At 39.0% G+C, this 24,056-nt stretch overlaps 1 protein-coding gene across 3 annotated transcripts in view; it reads left to right on the top strand.

The window, feature by feature from the left end:
- The window catches only part of eps8l3.L (EPS8-like 3 L homeolog), a 57,306-nt gene that overhangs the window by 30,068 nt on the left and 3,182 nt on the right, over positions 1-24,056 (top strand). For 2 of the 3 annotated variants that reach the window (XM_018241130.2, XM_018241131.2), the window contains 16 exons: positions 6,737-6,801; positions 10,532-10,687; positions 11,027-11,170; positions 11,451-11,527; positions 11,676-11,794; positions 11,991-12,115; positions 14,598-14,673; positions 14,794-14,858; positions 16,383-16,457; positions 16,542-16,690; positions 17,943-18,042; positions 18,937-18,971; positions 19,089-19,179; positions 20,081-20,179; positions 21,514-21,599; positions 22,034-22,166. In XM_018241130.2, coding sequence (XP_018096619.1) covers positions 6,737-6,801; positions 10,532-10,687; positions 11,027-11,170; positions 11,451-11,527; positions 11,676-11,794; positions 11,991-12,115; positions 14,598-14,673; positions 14,794-14,858; positions 16,383-16,457; positions 16,542-16,690; positions 17,943-18,042; positions 18,937-18,971; positions 19,089-19,179; positions 20,081-20,179; positions 21,514-21,599; positions 22,034-22,166 — 1,595 coding nt within the window. The remainder of the gene's footprint in view (positions 1-6,736; positions 6,802-10,531; positions 10,688-11,026; positions 11,171-11,450; positions 11,528-11,675; positions 11,795-11,990; positions 12,116-14,597; positions 14,674-14,793; positions 14,859-16,382; positions 16,458-16,541; positions 16,691-17,942; positions 18,043-18,936; positions 18,972-19,088; positions 19,180-20,080; positions 20,180-21,513; positions 21,600-22,033; positions 22,167-24,056) is intronic. The other variant, XM_041581999.1, reaches the window with a different exon arrangement.

Below are 24,056 nucleotides of genomic sequence, written 5' to 3' on the forward strand. Positions count from 1 at the left end.
CCCAAGAAAGGAATCTTAGACACCTCAAAGACACATTTCTCCAACTTGGCGAAGAGAGAGTTCTTCCCCAAACGAGAGAGTACTTATTTCACCTGGGAGCGATGAGATTCAAGGTCTTTCGAGAAGATTAGGATGTCATCCAGGTACACGACCACAGACTTTCCCAAGAGATCCCGGAAAATGTCATTCACGAGCTCCTGAAAGACAGCGGGGGCATTACAGAGGCCAAAGGGCATCACGAGATATTCATAGTGCCCATCCCGAGTGTTGAATGCCATCTTCCATTCGTCCCCTTCATGGATGCGGATGAGGTTGTACGCCCCACGGAGATCTAATTTGGTGAAAATCTTAGCCCCTTTCAATTGGTTTCAAGAGTTCAGCAATCAAAGGCAAGGGGTACCGGTTTTTAACAGTGATCTTATTAAGGCCCCGGTAGTCAATGCAAGGACGTAGGCTTCCATCCTTCTTTTCCACGAAGAAGAAACCTGCCCCGGCAGGAGAAGTAGAGGGGCGGATAAACCCCCGCTGGAGATTTTCCTGAATATAGTCTTTCATAGCGGAAGTCTCAGCCGGAGAAAGAGGATAGGTGCGACCCCTAGGGGGCATGGTTCCAGGCAGGAGATCAACAGGACAATCGTATGGTCGATGTGGAGGAAGGAATTCTGCAGATTTCTTACAGAATACATCAGAAAATTCCCTGTAGAAGGAGGGTAGAGTCTTCAGATCAGACATAGAGATATTCACCCTCTGGAGGGGTTCAGCAGGAAGACAGTGCTGCTGGCAAAATGGGCTCCAATGGGAAATCTGTCCTGCGGACCAATCAATGGTGGGATTATGCAGGCGCAGCCAAGGGAGACCCAAAACAACAGGAACGGATGGGCAGGAAATAATTAGGAACGATAGTCTTTCTTTATGCAGAGTCCCAACCTGCACAGGCAATTCCCCAGTCGTCTTAGAGATAAATTCAGCCTCCAGGGGTCTGTCGTCAATGGCAGTGACACGAAGCGGAGTGGACAATTGGAATAAGGGAACTTCCATGTGTTTGGCGAAAAGAGCGTCCATGAAGTTCCCAGCAGCTCCAGAGTCAATGAAAGCTGAGCCGACAATGGTTTTAGTGGCTAGGCGAATCTGTAAAGGAAAGAGAAACCTGTGAGTGTTCTCTTGAGACTTCGGAGTAGTGCCCCCTACATGAGTTACCCTAGATATACCTCGGGGAACAGAACTCGTGGGCTTCACCGGACAAGAGTTCGCAAAATGAGACTGTCCGCCACAATACAGACATAAGCCAGCCATTCGTCTACGGAGTCTTTCTTGTTCGGAGAGACGAGCCCTTCCAACTTGCATCGGTTCCTCCGGAGGAGAAGGAGAAGCTTGAGCAGCTGGAGTATGCAAGAGAGGTCTCTGGAAGCGAGGTGCCAACAAGGGTTGAAATCTTTTACAACGCTCCCTCTCTACTTGATGCTCTCTGAGACGAGTGTCCACCTTAATGGATAGTGCAATCAGATCTTCCAGCAGATCAGGGAACTCCCTGGAGACAAGATCATCTTTAATGCGAATAGACAGACCTTGATAGAATACGGCCTTATAGGCATCGTCAGTCCAGGAAGTCTCAGCCATCAAAGTTCTAAAGTCAATAGCATAGTCTCTGACACTGCGGTTTCCCTGCCGGAGTTGTAGAAGACGAGACGGAGCATTAGTGACCCGACCCGGGGCATCAAACACAGTACGAAATGCTTGAAGAAAAGCCTTGGCATCAAAAGTCAGTGGAGAATTCTTCTCCCAAAGCGATGTTGCCCACTCAAGCGGTTTGCCCACCAAACGAGACATCACATAGCCCACCTTGGAACGTTCATTGGGGAAGTGCGAGGGTTGAAACTCGAACTGGATCTGGCACTGTGTAGCGAAACCTCTGCAGGCCTGTGGGTCCCCACTGAAGCGAGGAGGCGGCGGAATACGAGGCTCACCAGGCGAGCAACCTGTGGTAGACGAGACGACCGTCACGGGAGGATTTACAGCAGCTTGGGAAGCAGAAGGCGCTGGAGGCACTCGAGAGAGAAGGGTATCGAGTGCCTGCCCTATGCGGTACTGCTGGGCTTCATATTCCTCCATGCGGGATGCCAGTCCGCGGAGCGCTTGTCCGACATCAGGCGTAGCTTCCTCAGTAGGATCCATGGCCCAAGTATAATGTCAGGGAGCCGGGAGGTCCCTCCAGGGAGGTAGTCAGGATCGAGGAGGAAGCCCTCTTGAGGGAGCAAGGTCGCGGTGTCCAAAGGGTTAATCAAAAAAGTAGTCAGGATCCAGGCAAGAGTTCACAGGCAGGCAGATATCAGCAAAGTCCAAAGTCCAGGCAAAAGGGTCAGGATATAAATCAGGAATAAGATTTAGCAAAATAAGCTCACAGGAAACCCAGGATACACTTAGGGAAAGTATTCCTATACTTGGGCGGCATTCTGGTGTCTAGATGGCGTTTTTATTTTGAATTTGGCGCCATTGTGACGTCATTGACGTCCTTGCGCCGACGTCGGCGCGCTGACGTCATCGCGACTGCGCCGCTACCCACGTGGCGGCCATGGGCGCCGCCATTTTGGGAGCGACGCCGGCAGTGGAGGACGCGCCGCCCGGAGCTCCAGGACCTGCTCCGGGCGGCGATCGTGACACACCTCAGTTGGCAGGTCGGGACATTTGGATTTTGCAGGACTATACTTGTTGCTCCTACTACTGTTTTCACCAACTTTTTATATTCTCTCTTCTCTGTTCTTCAACCCTTTCCTCATACATCTATTGAACCGTCATGTCTAAGCATGTTAACTCACTGTTTGATTTAATACCAGCCTGCATGTTTTCTAAGGTGACACCTATCAATGCTCAGTGGGTCGATCCCCAGAGTGGGCCTAATCCTACTAAACTGTACCAATATCCTAACGATGCAGATTGTTTCACTCATCTCCTGGAATGTTAGGGCATTAAACTCGAAATTCAAAAGGGCCCTTCTATTCGATTATCTCAAAAAGCACAGCCTGTCACTATTGTTACTACAAGAAACTCACATAAAACTGTTATCCCTTAAAAAAAACCCTGGGTGGCAAACGCCTACCATGCCCTCTTTTCCACCCACTCTTGAGGGGTCTCGATTTTGGTCAGGAAAAGAATCCTCTGATAACAATCCAGACTGATTACTATGGAAGATACATAGTCCTCTAATGCAGACTGAATAATCAACTGCTTACCCTGGTAAACATATATCTCCCTCCCCCCTTTTCAACAACGCTACTTGGCCATATCACCATGGTCCTTGCCTCCCTCCCGACAGCACCAATATGCATCTTTGGCGATTTCAATGCCATCTTGGAACCGTTAATCGATAGGCTCCATCATGTGGGCACCCACATTCAAAACTTGTTCAAATGGGCGGAAGCCCTAGCCCTTACAGAAGTGTGGCGATGAAAGCACCCGCAAACCAAACAGTACCAATGCCACTCAGTCCCTCACTTCTGCCAAATAGTGGACACAGCTTCATACCTACCTAGGGCCTTCTCTGATCACTCCCCTCTAATGATTACAATCCTTTCAGTACAAGCTGGAGACTATCCCCACTATCTCTTACAGTCCCCCCGGTTAGAGAAAAGGCCCATGAGGAATACCTCTGGTACTGGGAATTTAACCAAGCCTCAGCACCACCAGGAACACTATGGGAGGCATCCAAAACCGTAGCTTGCGGCGTCCTAATAGCCACAATAGCAAACACCAGGAGAGAAGCCAGAGACAATCAATTCTTATAAGACAATCCACCCAAGTAGCTGGCCTCCGCAGGAGATCACTAGAAGAAAAAATAGCTCTCTACGTGGATGACCTCCTGCTATTCCTAGCGGACCAGTATGACTCTCTCAAGACCACACTCACAATACTGGAACAGTTCAGACCATACTTGAGCCTCACAATCAACAAAACCAAATCAGTCTTACTGCCAATTGACCCAATACTGCCCCCTCACTCGAAACATATGAAAAAAAATGGCTCACACGTTTCAAATATCTAGAATAGTGATTACCCTCCAGAACTCACAATACATTACAGACAATTTGGAACCCTGATACAGCAGCTTAAATCAGCACAGGACCTCATTACTGATCACACTTAAGGTGAACCTCGACAAAATGATTTATCTCTCTAAGCTACTCTACCGACTCCACAATTCCACAGTATGGGTCCCCCTAAAGCTGTTCTCCCAGATAATGTCTATACTTACTCCATTTCTATGGGCCAACAAGACTCCCCGTCTATCCTGGAAAAGACTGACAGCCCCAGTGGATCAGGGAGGCCTAGCATTACCCCACCTATAGTTATACTTCCTAGCAAGACAACTATACCACATTCACACTTGGTTCCACATGGAAGATGAAGAGCCTGCCCTAGTCTTATTGGCAAGCCTGGTGGGCTATGCAGGCATCAGAAACCTCCCCTAGAGGAGACTGATGGATTATGCCAAGCAGCTCTCAACAATCACACAATAACATCTACAATCACATCAACAACTCCCTTCAAGGCATGGAGAGCCACATGTGGAGTGATGGCTGAACAGCAACCTTCCCCACCTTCGAGACCTGCAAGAATTTAGCTACTGGCTTACACGAGACATCAAAGCCCTGGGTGACCACTTAGTGGAAAACCAGTTTCCCACTCTCAATCAACTTAAAGATTGATCAGGACATCAAGACATACACCTATATACAGTAAATATATGCAGCTACGGCACGCATTTCGGTTCCAATTCTCAAATTTAAAAGTATGTACAGTATGCTACACCCACATTTGGGTTTATAATGTCCAAAGTAATAAGGTGTTTGAATCCACAAACCATGTGCAATGTTGTTGGTTGCTCAATCAAGCAGTGACCTGGTTTCGCCACTTCCAGAAAATGTATCATGTAGGAATAGAGTTTCACTGGAGAGCAGTATTTTCAAGTGCACCAGAGGAAGGACCCATGAGGTCCGAAACATGTAGTGCCTTGCAACCATAATAAATCACTTGAAAATACTGCTCTCCAGTGAACCTCTATTCCTACACCCAGGACCGCCATCAAAAATCGCAGGGCCCCATAAGACAAAATTTCCTGGGCCCCCTGGGCTGCGCCCACCGCAAGCCCCACCTACAGGTCCGCCCCCCACCACACAGTGAAAAAACAAAAAATATTGGTGGCTAGGGTTCCCACATGTTAATAAAAAATAAAAAGATATTGGTGGTCAGGGCCCCCCATAAAAAAAACATTTGTGGCCAGGGCCCCCCCATTAAAAAATATTGGTGGCTAGGACCCCACATGAGAAAAAAAATTGGTGGCCAAAATTGGTGGCCAGGCCCCCCCCACACACACACACATTATAAGAAAATTGTTGGCCAGGGCCCCTTAAACATCCATGCCTTCCTGAAGTCAGCAGCTCTCAGAAAGATGGCTAATCAAGTAAGTGTGGCGTGGGTGGGCCCCCCTTACCCTCGGGCCCCCTACAACTCTCCCCCCCTGTCCCTCCCTGATGGCTGCCCTGCCTACACCCACATTTGAGCTGGTCCTCATGAACCCACAGTAAACTGACTGTAAACTGACCTCCAGACTCTACAAAGCACTACTCAAAACATCCCCTTCTTCCTTTGACAAAGCTCTACCCAAAGGCAATCCTTTCTACAGGCAATAACAGATGAGCTTTGGGAAGAGGCAACAGACTCTATCTACTCTGTCCTAATCTACTCTGACTTATCCAACTAAAATTCTTGCATCAAGTCTACATTACCCCTAGCAAACTGAATAAACAAACCCAGGGGGCATCTGCCCCACATGTGGGGAGGGGGAAGCAACCCACACATCAACAAATACTGGAAATTAATTGTGGAATACATGTCCGATGAACTAGCCTACCAGGACCCCTGCTTCCCAGAGGTGTGCTTACTAGGCCTGGTGGATGACATACTGGCTCTGAATAAAAACCAGATCACTAATCCGAGTGCTGGTATTGTATGTGAAGAAGCTTTCTATGATCAAATTGATGGCACGCCAACCTGCCACAGTGCCCGCCAGGATAGCACTGATTAATAAAACACTCCCACTGATTAAACTCACATATGAGGGACGAGGCTGCCCAAAGAAATTTGAAAGAGTCTGGACCCCCTGGTTGCAAGCAAACCCTGAAACACAAATTGAATAATTAACCAGGAGTATGATACCCCTCTGACTAGTGATATAAGCAGGACCCTAACACAACTAGCCCCAGTAATAATACCCAATGAACTAAGCCCAATAGATGTTAATATGCAATGTTACAGTAAGTGTGAATATACCTTGCAGAACTGACTAATGTTAAATGTGATGGTTCGTTCTCATTGTTTTCTATCAACTCTTGTAATGTTAAAAGCATAAATAAAACCTTTAAAAAATAATAATAAAACAGTACCTTGTACCTGATCCAAACTAGGATATAATTAATCCTAATTGGAAGCGAAACCAGCCTATTCCGTTTATTTAATGTTTACTTGATTTTCTAGTAGACTAAACGTCTGAAGATCCAAATTACGGAAAAATACATACAGACAACCCCAGGTCCAGAGAATTCTGGATAACAGGTCCCATACCTGTACTACATCATGCAACTTTTATTGCCCATCTTAATGCAATGCATTCATGGCAATTTTTGAAATTTGGAGTATATCTGATTTTTATAATTATGTCTTTTTTTTTTCAAATCTTGTGCAGAACAAAGAAAAGAGTACGTACAATCATTATCTACAGCTGTCACCAACTTTCAGCACCGAGTAGAGGTAAAAAATACATTAAATAACAATGAATGAATGAATGAATAAACAGTAGTATTGCAAATTAGTGAAACAGGAAATGTCTTTTGATAATTATAAGTACTGATATGGTTAATATCGGATACCGAAGTCTAAGGATTTTGCGCAATTCCTTCAATCGAACGATCGAAGGAATAATCGTTCAATTGAACGATTAAATCCTTCGAATCAAACTATTCGAAGTATTTTAATCCATCGATCGAAGGATTATCCTTCGATTAGAAAATCGTTAGCAAGCCTATGGGGACCTTCCCCGTAGGCTAACATTGGCCTCGGTAGGTTTTAGGTGGCGAACTAGGGGGTCGAAGAGACAGTACTTCGATTATAGAATGGTCGAATATTCAAACGATTTTTAGTTCGAATCCTTTCGATTCGAAGTCGAAGGTCGTAGAAGCCAATTCGATGGTCGAAGTAGCCAAAAAAAACATTCGAAAATCGATTTTTTTCCCTCTATTTTCCTCTATTCCTTCACTCGAGCTTAGTAAATGGACCCCATAGGATCCCTATACATTTACTATAATTTTCTTTTGAATATTGTATAATATATTAAGACTAATAGATGAATGTTCAATTATTTAGATGAATGTTCAATTATTTTGCTGCTTCCAGTCTTCTACAAATGTACTCTCTAATTAGCTTGTTGCTTTAGTCTTGCCATTGTGTTATGCCGCCTGGTCACAGCCTTCCTAATCATCACCCACGGTCACTTTGTTAGGTTGAAAAAAGACACAAGTCCATAAAGTACAACCTTTTAACTCTATTTTAACCTGCGTAACTTTTAGTTGATCCAGAGTAAGGCAAAAAAACCCATTTGGAGCCACTTCGGTTTCTCTCAGAGGGGGGAAATTCCTTCCTGGCTCTAATCCCTGGATCATCTCCCTCCCTTGCTAAAAAGCCATCTAACCCCTTCCTAAAGCTATCTAATGTATAAGACTGATTCAAGGAGAGAATTCCACATCTTCACAGCTCTCACTGTAAAAAACCCCTTCCGAATATTTAGGCGGAACCTCCTTTATTCTAATTGGAATGGGTGGAAAGCATTAGAGAGAAATGATCCCCTTATATGTATATAAATAATTATCATATCACCCCTTAAGCACCTCTTCTCCAGCGTGAACAACCCCAACTTGGCCAGTCTTTCCTCATAGCTAAGATTTTCCATCCCTTTTGCCAGCTTAGTTGCCCTTCACTGTATCCTCTTTAATTCAATAATGTTGAGTGCTAGATACCAAAACTATACGCCATAATGTAAATGGGGCCTTACCAGTGCTCTAAACATTGGAAGAATGACCCCCACTCCCATGAATCTATGCCCCTTTTAACAGACCTTACTTGCCCTTGAAGGGGCTGACTGGCATTGCTTGCTACAGCCAAGTTTATTATATACAAGGACTCCAAGGTCCTTTTCCATAGTGGATTAGACTAGTGCAGTCCCATGAAGAGTATTAGTGGCTTGGATATTTTTACATCACAGGTGCATGACTTTACATTTATCAACACTGAACTTCATTTGCCACTTAGCTGCACAGATTGGCAGTTTGTCAAGATTCTTGTTGCAAGGATCATTCTTGATTGAATTAATTGGGCTGCATAGTTAATGTCATTGCAAACACTGATACATCACTTACAATACCCTCCCCTAAGTCTTTAATGAGCAAGTTAAATAAAAGTGGACCCAATACCTATCCCCGGGGACCCCACTAAGAACCTTACTCCAAGTATAGAATGTACCAATGACAACTGCCCTTTGTACCCGATCCTGTAGCCAGTTTCCTATCCATTTGCAAACAACTTCAAATCAAATTCGTCTGACATGACCTATACTTCATAAAGCCATACTGATTATTGCTCATAATGCCATTAACTAGGACAACATTTTGAATGTGATCTCTAAACAAGCCTTCAAATAATTTGCCCACCACAGATGTCAAACTTTCTGGTCTATAATTGCCAGGCTGAGATTGTAATCTCTTTTTAAATATTGGAAAGACATTTCCTCCAATCTATAGGTACCATGCCACATGAAAGCTAATCTGAGAAATCAGAAACAGGGCTGGTCTAAAACTGAACTAAGCTCCCGAAGAACCGGACTTAGTTCTCTCTTGGTGGGTGCAGGGTCCAAAAAAGGATAAGGCCCTAATGTGGGCCGAAACGTCGGAGCTATGTACGAAATAAAACACTTTGGTTAAATGAAAACTTTGGTGTGCGGATCCTCACTTACAAATCGTTATATATATATATATATATATATATATATATATATATATATATATATATATACATCTCCCGCCTTGATTACTGCAACCTACTCCTTGCAGGTATTCCAACAGGTCACCTTTCACAACTCCAATCTGTTCTAAATGCGGCTGCTAGACTCATTCATCTATCTCGCCGCTCAACATTAGCTGCTCTCATATGCATGTCCCTTCACTGGCTCCCAATCTCCTCTAGAATCAAATTCAAATTACTAAAACTCACTTTCAAGGTCATTAATAATGAAGCCCCTCCCTATATTTAATCTTTGATCTCCAAATACACTCCTTCACGAAACTTTCGTTCTGCTTCTGATCTTCGCCTCGCTTCTCCTCTCATCACCTCTGCCCATTCTCGTCTACATGACTTCTCTCGGGCTTCTGCTTTTCTCTGGAACTCTCTGCCTCGAGCTGTCAGACTTTCTCCTTCTTTCCAAACTTTTAAGTGCTTCTTAAAGACCCACCTGTTTAAAGAAGCTTATTTAATGTGCCTTAATTAATCAATCATTGCTGTATCATAAATCACAAAATTGTTTCTAAAATCCCAATGTCTCAATTGTACCCTAACCTTTACTTTGTAAATTTGTAGGGCCCTCTAATCCTATTGTACTCTGTAACCCTTGTTTGTTATCCACCATTTATTCCCTGTTTGTTATAACTAAGGTAAAGCACTGCATATCTTGTCTGCGCTATATAAATAAATGATGATGATGATGATATATAATGAAGGTAGGTATCAGCACTCACAATATAGTAGTCACGGCTGCCTGGTTGCTGTCCTCGGTGAAGATACATACATTTGCAAAGATGAAGCTGCACTCAAAGTTTCTATTTTTTATTTTGATTGTTGTTTCTGTTTATTTACTGATTAACATATGATTATCATTGTACATAGCACATGTGTTTTCTCACATGGTAATTTTGTATGTATGTATTATTAGCACGGAAGTATACCAATTGGTATACACGTCACTTCTCATTTGTTTCATTGGTTTCTTGCCACAGTGTGTTTTTAAACCAGTGTTTGTAGTTCACTTTGAGAAAAGATGGTGTACCAGCCAAAACTTCAGTTGTGCCAAATAAATATGATTTCCTCTTCATAAGACCTGCGAGTGCGGCTTCATCTTTGCAAATTTATTTAAATAGTGTATATTATATACTTACTGTCTGATACCAGTGAGATGTCTCCTCGATGTCTCTTCGTGGGAAACATATAGTAATTCCTATAGATGCATTGTAGTACAAAAGTAAAAGTTGATCAAATAAAAGGATCTGATTATGATGACAAACTGACTAATGATAAAGCGTTAGCTGGCACATTGTAATAGTCCTGATTAAGTCATAATAATTTGTTTTTTAAAAGTATATATTTCAAAGATACATGTGTCAGAACACAGCCATCAATAATCACATAATACTACATATTTGGGTTTTTCTGCCATCAGCACCTCTTGACATGTGACCTGGATAATGAACGTCGCAATGTAGAGGACTGTTTGAAACATCTTAGTTTCCTTGAGGCACAAGGAAGAGTCTGGGGTCAAGGATTGATTCTACAGTTGGATAATGGAGAAATATTACTGAAGGACCCAGAAACCAAGGTAAGACCTTTTGCAGGAATGTAACCATTTAACATTGTAAATAGGTAACAAAACCAAGATAAATAAGGCATTAATCATGGGTGAAGTCATGTTTTTTATGTTTATTGACTTGCTGCCACTAAAATTACACATGCAGGCATAAATCATTGTCACTTTTGGGAATTTCTGTGATTTTTAAGCATTTGTTATTAATGTGAATTTCACAGAATGCATTTCCATATTGGATCAACTTGCAGTTTAGGTTGAGTCACTTAAATATAACTGTTCAAGCTGTTTATGGTATTTTATGATACTACCAAGTGTAGTTAATTTGACTTGTACATTATGTCTTCATTATAGGACAATCTGGAGCAAGTGCCTCTGAAAAACGTTGAAAACTGCAGTTCTTTGTTAGGGGGTTCTACGTACAATTCCCTTCTCACCATTAAAGTTCAGAGTCAACAGAAAAAAAGCATCTTCTTTTTCCAGTGTGATGAACAGCCAGTGAGTGATGCCACTACAATGGCAGAAGTTAGATATTACGGGGTTTATTTATCAAAGGTCGAATTTTAGAGTTACGTGAGCTTTTTTTAGACCTCGAATAAACTTGTTCGAGTTTCTAATTTAAGAAAAAACTTGAATGTAAAAAACTCGAATCAGTGAATCAGTTTAACCCAAAATAATCGATTTTTGACTCAAAAATAACCTTGAAAACACAACTATACCTTTAATAAATCTGCCCCTATGTTTTATTAATTTTTGTATACCTTCCTCTCCTTCTTAGGCTGATGTCCTCCATACAAACCTAGAAAAGGCATTAAAGCAATTCAGATTAAACATAGAAAGCAAAGATACCAACAGGTATTTTGGAACTACCAAATCTCTATTGTAAAGCACCGTGGAATATGCTGGTGCTTCTTAAATCATTTTTAACAATAGTACTAATAATTATATTATTATATTAATTATGTATGCTGTGTGGCTGACAATGTATCTTTTTTTGCCTTAGGTATAACTTGGAGAACTCCCAGCCTCAAAATAGTTTTTTAGAACGGAGTCAATCACCACATTCTAGTGGAGACAGGCACAGTCCCAGATTACAAAGGCAACACATATACCCCGTCGATGGTGCGTGGAAATACAGTGTTTTTATAAATAAATGGATGCCAGTAATGCTAAAAATTTTCTTTAGAAATAAAGTGTCCACATAAGGATTTCAATCTCAGGGTTCAGTGCTTTTTCAGGCTATATTTCTGATGTGCTGACATCTTGCTAAATTGCTTATATTAGTAAATATTCTTCTCAGTGAATTATTTTATTTCAGAATCCCCTATACAGCAAAGGAGATTTAAGCACCCTGAAGAATTCCATGCTCCTCCAAGAGCCAAGCCTCCCCTATCCTTCCAACCAAGCCCTGTCAATTCAGAGCCAGAGCCAGAACATGATATTGTGAGTGTTTTCATTGTGTCCTGTGAAGGCACATGGTCTAATGTATGTATGTATGTATGTATAAGCATGAAGCTAATTATTCAGTAGGTATGGGGACTTGTCTGTAAAGTGCCATGATGTCTGCAATAACTATCATCACACATAAAAATATATCATAGAACATCATATTACTTTTAAGGGATTCTGTTACGGTTTTTATGGTGTAGTTTTTATTTCTAAATTACATTGTTTACACTGTAAATAGTTCACTCTACCATGTAAAATTTAATTCCTGAACCAACACATGTATTTATTTTTTAGTTGTAATATCAGGTCATTTTACCAGGTCATTTTGCCTGGTCATGTGCTCTCAGAAAGTGCTAGTGCTGCACTATGGAACTGCTTTCTGACAGGCTATTGTTTCTCCAATGTAACTGAAGGGTTTGTGTTTTGAAAAAAACATGTTTTCCCATGGCAGAATCCCTTTAAGGTTCAAAGCATATCACATGTTGAGCCACAAAGAACTGCTGTGGCCAAAATTGCTTACTTCTAATTATTAACAAATGCTGGTACTGTCATCCAATGAATGCTCAAAAGCACTGCATTTTACATGAACCCTACCAGTAGTATTAGACCAGTGGAAAAATAAATTTCCTATTCAAATCAATGGAAAGTGACTACTTAGGGGGTAAAGCAGGACTGCAAACATCATCACAACCTGAGAATGATATTATATGATAATACATTCATATGAACAAGTTTGGGAACCCGTCTTAATACTTTGGAGTTTTGTTTATCAATGAAGTAGCAACTTCATTTTAATATATAACATGCCTTAAGCTCCCCATAGACGCGACGATTCTTCTTGCCGAACAACCGATTTTAAGGAAGCCTGACCAATCCTTCGAAATTATCGTGCGGTTAGTGTGATTCGAATAATCGTACATCTTACGATTTTTCGGCCGACATCTGTCAGGAAATTGATCGGCCAGGTCAAAAAATCTTTGTCGGTCCCAGTGCAATCTATCTATGTTTGCAGGGCCAAGCAGGCAGCTCCCCTTTGTTTTCCTGGCAAATTGGTCTTTTTAGTTGGTGGTAAATTCATACGATCGTACGATCGTTCTGAGAAGATCGTGGTCTCACGATCAGGATCTGATCTTTTAAAAATCTCAACATCTATGGCCAGCTTTATAGGAACAGTAGTATTTCAGCAGTGACATAAAGTTTATTGGATTAACAGAAAATATGCAATATGCATCAAAACAAAATTAGACAGATGCATACATTTGGGCACCCCAACAGCAGCAATATGTTCTTGCAGGTCTTTGGAGGTGATCTTTGGGTTGTCTGTAACCATTCTCACAATCCTCTGCATATACCCCTCCTGTATTTTTCTTGGCCTGCCAGACTTGGGTTTTACAGAAACTGTTCCTGTGGCCGTCCATTTCCTGATTACATTCCTTACAGTTGAAACTGACAGTTTAAACCTCTGAGAGGTTTTTTAGCCTTCCTCTAAACCATGATACTGAACAGTCTATGTTTTCAGATTTTGAGAGTTGCTCTGAGGATCCCATGCTGTCACTCTTCAGAGGAGAATCAAACAGAAGCACACCTTGCAATTGGCCACCTTAATTACCTTTTCTCATGACTGGACACAACTGCCTATGAAGTTCAAGTCTTAAAGAGCTAGTCCAACCAATTTGGTGTTGCCAGTAATCAGTATTGAGCAGTTACATGCATTAAAATTAGCAAAATTACAAGGGTACCCACATTTTTGCACAGCCAGTTTTTCACATTTGATTTAATTTCATACAACTGAATACTGCTTCACTAAAAATCCGGAATGACTTTTAATATATTTTACACAAGGGGTACATTAATTTTGTTATACATGAGTCTTGTGATATAAATTTTATCACCAAGCACCATTTATCAAGATATAGTTTACAGAATAGTGATGACTATCTATAAAGTCAGTGGAATTTGTAGGTTTAGCTGCTGCTTGAAGTTTTCCTTTTTTATTACAAATTTTCCTTTTTATTATATATTTTAAAACTATTACCCTTACTCATTTCAGTTGTTCTGGAAAATAATCCTTTTAAGGTCTCAAAATCCAGCAGTCATGTAAATGGTGGGTTTCAAACTAGATCTTGAATGGTCTGAATGGCGTTAAGATAAAATTTCACTCATAAAGCAGTACAGAAGTGCTGCTGTGATTACAGTTTCCTAAGTTATAATAACTTTTTAATATTCCAATAATTCCACTTTATTAAATATTTTCATTACCACATTGTTTGTTTTGTTGATAGTGCCCTTTGCCTGTTTTAGTGGTGTTTTTAAACCAAAGTAATTACGCTTATATGCTCAATAGTAAAGGATGCAATCATATTTATTTCATTTTATATCCAGATATGAACTGGATCACAATTCAGTACTGAATGCAGCAAGCAAGGCATTGAACTGGAGTTCTGTTTTTTATGCCGTTTATCTATTCCTCCCACAGGAAGTTTTGAATCATGTCCTTTGTGATATTGAGTTATTTGTTGGAAAACTGAATATTGATAAGAAGAAAAAGAAAGGTGAGCAGATTTAAAGGCAGAAATACAGATTTACAAATAAATGTTGAAATAAAAAAGTAATATTAAGCATTTATGATGCATTAACCTTTTCTTCCACATTTTTTACCAATCTGTCTACAGCAACGTTTCCTGATTCAGAATTTGTAGACTGTCTGCAGAAAGTCAAATATGCCTTTATTTTGTTGGTAAGTTCCTGTGCAGTATGAGTATGAAACATATTTGAAGTACATTTGGTTGAAAGCCTACAAGCACAGTAAAATATACCAATAGTATGAAACATATTTGATATCTCTAAAACACAACATAAAGGGATATCAGAAGCTTATATTGCATAAAGATACAAAATTCTGCAGTGTTTGCTTTGCAGTACTGTGTTATAAAAAGAACAGATGTTGCTCATAGCAACCAATCAGATCTTTTTCTTTTGTATGAGCAACATCAACGGTACTGCTTCACTCCACTTTTACACAGCATGATATATAGGCAAAGATCCTAATTTCCAAGTAAAGCAGTAGCTCAAGTCTTGACAAGTTAAAAAGGCTTTATTGAGACAACATAGGCCTAATGTGTTTTGTGCCTGTGTGAGCACTTATTCATAGGCTGTATGTCTCAACTAGGTACAATCATTTTAAAGGAGTGTCGACCAATTAGAATACATTACATTCATCACAAAAAGTTTTGACCAATAGGCGAGAAGCTCAATTCACAGTTTGCATCCTGAAAAAAAGAACCAATAGAAATATTTTACACAAAGACACCCCATATAAAAACTTTACAACCAATATAAAGAAAGAAAATTGAAGTAGAAAATAAGAAAATTCAGAAAAAATAAGAAAAATTAAACTCACATTATAAACATAACAGAAAATTGTATGTTATTATATCAAGAAAATTATCAAATAAAAAAATAAAGAATGAGGATTCGTATAATGAAAAATCATCAGAGGGATGGCACTCGTGGCTCTTTGTTTTACGAAGTCACCCAAAGTTTCCTCATGAGGTAGGTTCGGAAGACTAATCTCCCCAAATCTGCTTGTGTGCCCTTACACATAGATAAAGAACAAACATCTCAAAATCATGTTTTGGTCCTTGCCATATAACCAGTAGGACATCTATATAGCGGCCTTAATAGACCAAAAAGTGTTTAGGGATTATAGATTATAGATGTACAGGTCCTCCCACCATCCAACCAACATCATAACGTTAGCATATGAGGGTGCAAATTTAGCCCCCATTGTTGTACCTTGTTTTTGTAAATAGCATTTGTTGTTATACAGAAAGTAGTTGTGATATAGTAGAAACTCAATGGCTTCCAATAAAAATGATTGTAATTGCGTTGAATATGTACTGTATTTTTGTAGGTGATATTCAATGGCTCTTAAGCATATATGATGGGAGATGCTTGTATATAATGATGTGACGTCTAAAGAGGCCCATTTAAGGGTGGATAAATTTTGATATGTTGGCTGTCCCTGATGTAACTGGGTAGTTGAAGGACTAGTGGTTGTAAATATGTGTCAATAAGCTGTGCTAGAGGTTCTCCTAAAGAGCTAATTCGATAAAGTGGTGTGAAAGTGATACCTTTACTGGCTAGCTGAGATAATAATTACAGCAATCTTTAGAGGATTTCAGTTCCTTTTCAAAACGGATTACAAAGAAGTTATGTTGGCTCATTTATTGAATTTACACAATAAAAATTCTTTTACTAGGGGAATGTCCATAAACGAATGCAGCAACCAAGTGCACCTGATCTCATCCATTTGGTGATGGATACTCTGGCCAAGGTTAGGATGACTGCTCCATGCATTACCATAATGCAATTTGTTCTTATAAGTCTGTCATAACTTGCACCATTCTCTCTTGTATAGATTGTAGGCAAATGTCCACGAAAAGACTTGCCACCATCTGTGGTATCTCCACTACTTACTGAGAAGGCACTGATGCTTCTGAGTTCTTGTGTGACAGACAAAGAAAAAAAATTCTGGGAAAGCTTGGGGGTTGCCTGGATGAAGACCAGGTTAGCATAATAACATCATAATATAGAAGATCTTACAAAAAAACAGGTACTGTAAATGTAGAGTACACAAATAAAAATCGTGTTTAAGCTTAACAAAGAATTAGGCACATTATACTTTGGACTTTTGTACCTGCCCAAGGAAACCTCAAGATCTGTGTCTCCTGAAGTTGTCCCCAGCAACTCCCATTTTCTACTCTGCTCACAGCACATGCTTTGGGCTACTGTTTGTGACTAAAGTTTAGGAATACAGTGCAGTATATTGAATATAAAAATACACTACAGGGCTGATTAGTAACTAATTCAGATTCTCATTACATGGAAACTCAGAAACCAGTGCAATTTGACTCAGAATTTAATAATCTGCCTTGTAGCATCAGATTCCAGTACATGCAAAACTAATTTTCTGCTTGATAATATGGAACAACCCCTGATCTTACTTAGCTGCTCAGAATACACTGACCATATGTAATTGTTAGGTACACCTAACAAAATCCAATATGGTGACCCCATGTGCCCAATTTAAGACCCAAATAGAGATTATTGTGACATAAGGCACATTTAAAACTCAAACAGTTACAGCCAATACCAGTCAATGCTTCAGCAAGTCAGTATGTCTGTGCAGACCAGATTTAATTCCAAAAACACAGCAAAATCAGCCAGTATTGTTAGTTGCCAGAACAGATTTGAAAAGTGCAGGTTGATAAAGGGACTCATGGTTACAAATGATTATTACATTAAGGGGCAGATTTATCAAGGGTCGAATTTTGAGTTCATTTTTTTCTTTTGAATAGAATTTTTTGAATTCGGATGAATGGGATCAACCTGCAAACTCGAATAATTCAAACTGAATTCGATTTCGAGTTTTTTCACCAAAAAAAAACGATTTTCAGGATGTCTCCAAACAACTTCAAATTCATTCCAGGATGTCCCCCATAGGCTAAAACAGCAATTCAGCAGTTTTAAGGTGGCAAATAGTCTAATTCGAATTCTTCAAATTCGAAGAGCCAGTACATGATAAATTTAAATTTACATTTACTTTTTTTTTTTTTAAAACTCAAACCGAATTTTAACTATTCCCTACTCGAATTACACTAAAATAAATTCGAAAATTTGAATTTTTAAATTCGAAAATTACATTTTCACTTCGACCCTTGATAAATCTGCCCCTTAATATACAAATATTAAAAATATGGTGAACTTCAATTATATTATATGTTAATATATATGTTAAATTTCAACATATTAATCCTAGAGCTGAATGGCCAAATGGAAAGAATATTCCTCAATATGTTCCAACTTTTTCTGATGGGTGGGTCATCCCTGACATCCCTTTTAGTGATGTTTCATCCCAGGTATGTAGAGGGAAGACACTGATAATTCAATCTATGTACAAAAATCTAATATATCAATGGACAAGTCTTTACTGCTGTGATTAGCCCTGTCCTTGAACTTATACCCACTATAATCATGCCTCCAGTTAACTTGTGGTTGGCAAGATATTATTGGAAGGAAAATTATTCTGGTTTGGGAATGCTTTGGTACTATTTTCTTGTTTACTTCACACATTCACACATTCAACGCATTCAGGGGTAGATTTATCAAAGGTTGAGTTGTGTTTTCCCGAAAAATTCTAATTTTTAGAGGGTCAAAACAAACTCGAATTTTTGGGGTTTTGAAAAAATAAGCTGGAAATAGCTTGAATCTGAAAATATTCCAGTGAAAACCTGTCAATGTCATGTAGAAGTCAATGGCAGAGGTCCCTTGAAGATGTTAATAGCCTTCATGATGTTCAGGTTTTTTCAGTGGGTTTTCCATGGAAAACTTGATTAATTCGAGTATTTGGGTTTTTAACCCCTAATTCACTGATTCAAATTGTTTAATCATTTAAAAAACATTCAGTTGTGAGTTTATTCAGGGTATAAAAAAAACCTCACAAAGCACACAAAGCTTGACCTTTTATAAATAACCTCCTCAATGTGTCAGACAGATTGAAAAGGTGTAATGGATGCTGACATTTGTCCTTGCAATGTTCTAAATGTCTTCAAATACCTTTGTGGGCTACCAAAACTCTTAAAACAATGCTTCAGATTTAGAAAGTTGTATGTAGTTGTATGTAGTTTTTTGTCTTCCCAAATATGCTTGATCAATACAAACAGACTTCTTATTAGGACCAAGGGTACACATTTTTGTGTGAATTACTAATTTAGTTTGTTTTAAAATAAACGTTTTAATTAATTTAATTCTAGAAGTCACGTAGTCCAGAGACACCATTACGCAACAGGTGAGTGCACTTTGCTCAGCATTATATCCCTCGTCACCCTCATTAATTTGTTATGTCGTGTCTGAACGCCCTACTTGATTTGCATATGCTTATCATATCCATCTTTCCTTGATACAGGCAATTTCAGCCACTCCTTAAGAACGTCCTTCATGACTTTGAAGCAAGAAATAATCGAGAACTGTCAGTAAGAAAAGGCAATATTGTGAAGGTGAGATAATTTTTTCAAACATAAAGTCCCCCATAAAGTTAGAAAAAAAGCAGATGAAGCATAACCACGTTAAGTGAAATACGTTACATAAGTATTAAGTATATGCATGTTATTTAATGGATTATACAATTAATATAGTATTTAATTTTGCACGATTTTATATATGTGTGTGTCACTTTTTCTTGAGAAAGGTCTGTGTTAAGACCAAAACGATGAGCTTTGAAAAAAGGTCACGGATACAATTTTTTACAAAATTCTGTATTACAACTTGCCATCCAGGTGTTTTTTGGTGTGTACCCTCTTGCATATGATATATGCATGCACAGGCAAAAGGAGTAGTAAGAGCACTCCAAGGTTAATCAGTACAAGTGCTACTGAGCATGCTTCAGTCATGCTATAAATGGTTTTATCAGTGCACATTCCTTGACCCAATATTTGCTAAGCCACCATAGCATCAAAGTAAACCCCAATGGCATTCTACAGAATTTGATACAAAAAGGATAAATTATATCTTATGTGGAATCCATGTACAAGGTACTGTTTTATTATTACAGAGAAAAGGGAAATAATTTTAAAATGGAGTCTATGGGAGATGCTCTTCCCATAATTAGAAACTGACTGGAAAGTGGGCTTCTGGATAATGGATTCTATACTTAGTAATATAAATAGAAGCTGACATGATGTCTCTTATTAATTTAATCTTATCCATAGACTGGAATGAAACTCTACTGGCCAGTCATATATGAATATATATATATATATATATATATATATATATATATATATATATATATATATATATATATATATATATATATATATATATAAACTAGAATTCTCCAGTGTATACACTATAGTTCTTTTTTAATGCCTGTGTTCCTTGCCTCTCTTTATTTGTCAGGTTTTGGACCAGAGCCGGCAGTGGTGGATGGTGCAGAATTCTCAGGGCCAGCAGGGATTTGTTCCAAACAACATCCTGGAGAATACAGATGATGATCAGGTACTGTGAAAAAAATAACTGGGGAAGTTATATGGTTTCTGAACCAGAGACAATTTTCAGTTCCAGAAATAAAACTAAAGAATAACAAAACAAAACCATACAGAAATGTAAACAAAATACAACATATAAATAATTTACAGATGAATACAATATGTTAATCTTAGTTTGAACCTCTTATTTTTTGTAACCAGGATTTACAACACATCAGAATGCACATCAGAATGCTTCATGAAATTGCTTACTTTCTCCCAGTCAGGTTTTACATGTTTGCACTTGCCCATCCATGGATGTGGTTGATTTGTGGATGACTGCATGCATGACTAAAAACAGTATAATTAAATTTGAGTTCAAATGCAATTGTTAACTTGAAAAGGCAGATCAATTTTTCTAATTCAGAATTTTGGACTTTTGTTTTGGTGACTAAGATAAGAAAGGAGACAGTAATAAAAGATATGACCTGTACTTAACTGTGCAAATGATTATTAATTTTGTGTAGTTATTTCTACAACATAGTTAGAAAATTTGACAAGTGAAATGAAGGGGGAATTCAGATATGCTTATGTGATACTCACATGTTTTCTTCTTCTTCTTCTTCTTCTTCTTCTTCTTCTTCTTCTTCTTCTTCTTCTTCTTCTTCTTCTTCTTCTTCTTCTTCTTCTTCTTCTTCTCTTTCCAGCTCTGTGAGGCTCCAAATATATTATTATTGCTACTTTTTATTACTCATCTTAATTACAACCGGATTGCTGAAATTGCAGACTGGAGGGCTACTGAATAAAAAGCTAAATAACTCAAAAACACATATAATAAAAAAAATTAAACTAGTTACAAATTATTTTAGAATATCACTCTCTACATCATACAAAACGTTACTTTAAGGGTGAACAAGTCTGACTGAAGTCTCAGTGGGGGGAAAAAGTGCTGCTGTGATGAGTTATCTTTTAGGCAATTATTGAACAAATAGCCAGGGGCCAGATACTTGGGCCTTGGGAATTATAGGAAAATGGGTCTTTCCATAATTTGGGTCTCCATACTTTGTCTGTAAAAAATAATTGAATCATTAAATAACCCGCCACGATTGTTTTGCCTTCAATAAGGATTAATTATATCTTAGTAAGGATCAAGTATAATATGCCTTACAAATTTGATTAAAATGGAGTCTAAGGGAGATGAACTTCCCGTAATTCGAAGCATTCGGTTTTCTGGATAATGTTTCCCATACTGTAATATTGATATTTTCCTTATAGTTATAGGAAAACATCAATATCACTTTACTGAGTGAGTAAATAAAACAACAGAAATTCAAAATGAAGCTCACATATTATGTGCCTATATAGGCTCCTATAAATTCAGTGGTACTTAATCCAGGCTCTCGTCCAGAAGAGGTGAAAGTGTGGCTTCAACAAAAAGGCTTCTCCAATATGTAAGTAAACCAATTTTACACTTATGTTGTCCTATTCTATTCTACTGTATCTGCATATGACTAATCTCTGATTTCATATACAGTAATTCCAGTTATAATATTTAATGTATTGCCTAAATAGAGGCATATGTGTCTTGAGGCAAGATTTTACATGGGCCCTCCTTTAAATAATCGCTAAAAAAAGACCATGACCCCAATCAACACCGGCTTCTGAATTGTACACCCACAAAAAAACATTTCCATAAAACCTATAATACATAGGAGACCGTACCCTGACTTCTTGTAATTTAAATTGTATTCTTCTGCAGTGATTTTTTTTAAAAAAAAGAAATTGTCAGAGTCCCCTCAGTTAACAGTGCCTTGGTGTGGTTACACTCCCCGCCCCCCCCCCCCAGTTACCCTGCTCACACTCTTTTTTTTTTTTTATCACGCAGCACTGTGAGATGTCTTGGAGTTCTTCGAGGAGATCAGCTTTTGGAGCTAAGTCGTGATGACCTGAAGGCTGTGTGTCCTGAGGAAGGGGGGCGTGTGCATTTGCAGTTGAGAACAGTGGGAGCATCTCTTGGGGTAAGGTCCTTTGCCTGTACTGCTTGTACAAACCAACCAAGTACATTTTTATTGGAACCGACAATACAGGTATGGGACCTATTATTCAAAATGATTGGGACCTGGGGTTTTCAGTATAATGGATCTTTCTGTAATTTGGATTTCCATACCTTAAATCTAATAGAAAACCATTTAAACATTAAATAAACCCAATAGACTGGTTTTACCTCCAATAAAGATTAATTATATCTTAGTATGGATAGCGTACAAGGTGCTATTTTATTATTACAGAAAAAAAGCAAATCTTAGTGCATTTCGTTACTAATGACAAAATAAATGGTAGATGGAAGACCTTAAAGAGTGATTTCAGGAATCTAGGCTCTAAGATCAAGGAAAGGTCTTCCAATTTCATCTTTTCTGAAATTTTGCCCGTGCCACGTGCAAGTTTAGGAAAACAGCGGGAGTTTAGGGAGCTAAATGCGTGGCTCAAGTCTTCGTGTAGGAAGGAAGGGTTTGGGTTCCTAGAGCACTGGGCTGATTTTTCCTTGGGGTACAACCTATACAGTCGTGACGGTTTGCACCTCAATGGAAGGGGGTCCACGGTGCTAGGGGAAAGAATGTCTAAAAGGTTGGAGGAGTGTTTAAACTAGGCAAGGGGGGGGTTGATATAAAGAATTATGGGGAAGCTAGGGTAGACGGGCAGTGGGGTTAGTAAGGGGTTATGGGGAGTGAGGGGGGCATATAGTTTACCAGCTAAGGAGGTCCCTCTGTTACAAGGAAAACAGAATAATACTAACTTAACATATAATTCTCCACTAAGTAATGCAAATTTCAAAAGTCAAAGTTGTAACCTACGCTGTATGCTGGCAAATGCACAGAGTTTGTCAGGTAAAATGGGAGACCTAGAATTAATTGCATGCTCTAAAAATTATGATATAATTGGTATCACTGAGACCTGGTGGGATGAAACATGTGACTGGATTGTGAATTTAAATGGTTACACCCTTTTTAGGAGGGACAGAGGAATTAAAGGGTGGAGGAGTGTGTTTGTATGTAAAGCCTGAATTAAAGCCATGCGCTAAAGAAATAACCATAGCTGGCACTGGTGAGGGTGTAGAATCCCTCTGGGTAGAGATTTTGACTGGGCAAAAGGTTACAAAAAGAATTATCATTGGTGTATGCTATAAACCACCTCGTATAAGTGTCGAGTATGAAGCCCAGCTACTCTTGCAGATACAATCGGCTTCACAGCTGGGTCAAGTTGTTGCTATGGGTGACTTCAATTATCCAGACATTGACTGGGGTAATAGGGTTGCTAAGACAGAAAAAGCTAGTAGGTTTGTAAATATGCTGAATGACAACTTTTTATTCGAGCTCGTTCAAGAACCTACTAGGAATAACTCTCTTTTGGATCTTGTAATAACTAATAATACTGAACTCATCTCTAACATTTGTGTAGGTGAGCATTTAGGGAATAGTGATCATAAAATGGTCTCCTTTGAGATTCTGTTGTAGAAGCAATTCTATAAGGGAGTAACTAAAACACTAAATTTCAGACGTGCAAACTTTGACAGTATAAGAGTATCTCTGAAACATATTAAGTGGGAAATGAGTTTCACAGGGTTAAACACAGAACAAAAATGGGAAGTCTTTAAAATGCTGCTTAATAAATATACTTGTCAGTATATTCCACTTGTAAGCAAGGAACATCGTTTTGGTTCAATAGAAGCATTGGTGTTGAGGTGGGTAAGAAAATACATGCTTTTAAGGCTTTCAAGTTAGCTGGGACAGCCAAATCATTTATAAGGTACAAGGAGGCCAATAAATCACGCAAAGAAGCTATAAGGCAAGCTAAAATTGATATAGAAAAGGATATTGCAGCAAGCAGTAAATAAAATCCAAAATTATTTT

This window comes from Xenopus laevis, chromosome 2L, assembly GCF_017654675.1.
Source record: "Xenopus laevis strain J_2021 chromosome 2L, Xenopus_laevis_v10.1, whole genome shotgun sequence".
Classification (NCBI taxonomy): domain Eukaryota; kingdom Metazoa; phylum Chordata; class Amphibia; order Anura; family Pipidae; genus Xenopus; species Xenopus laevis.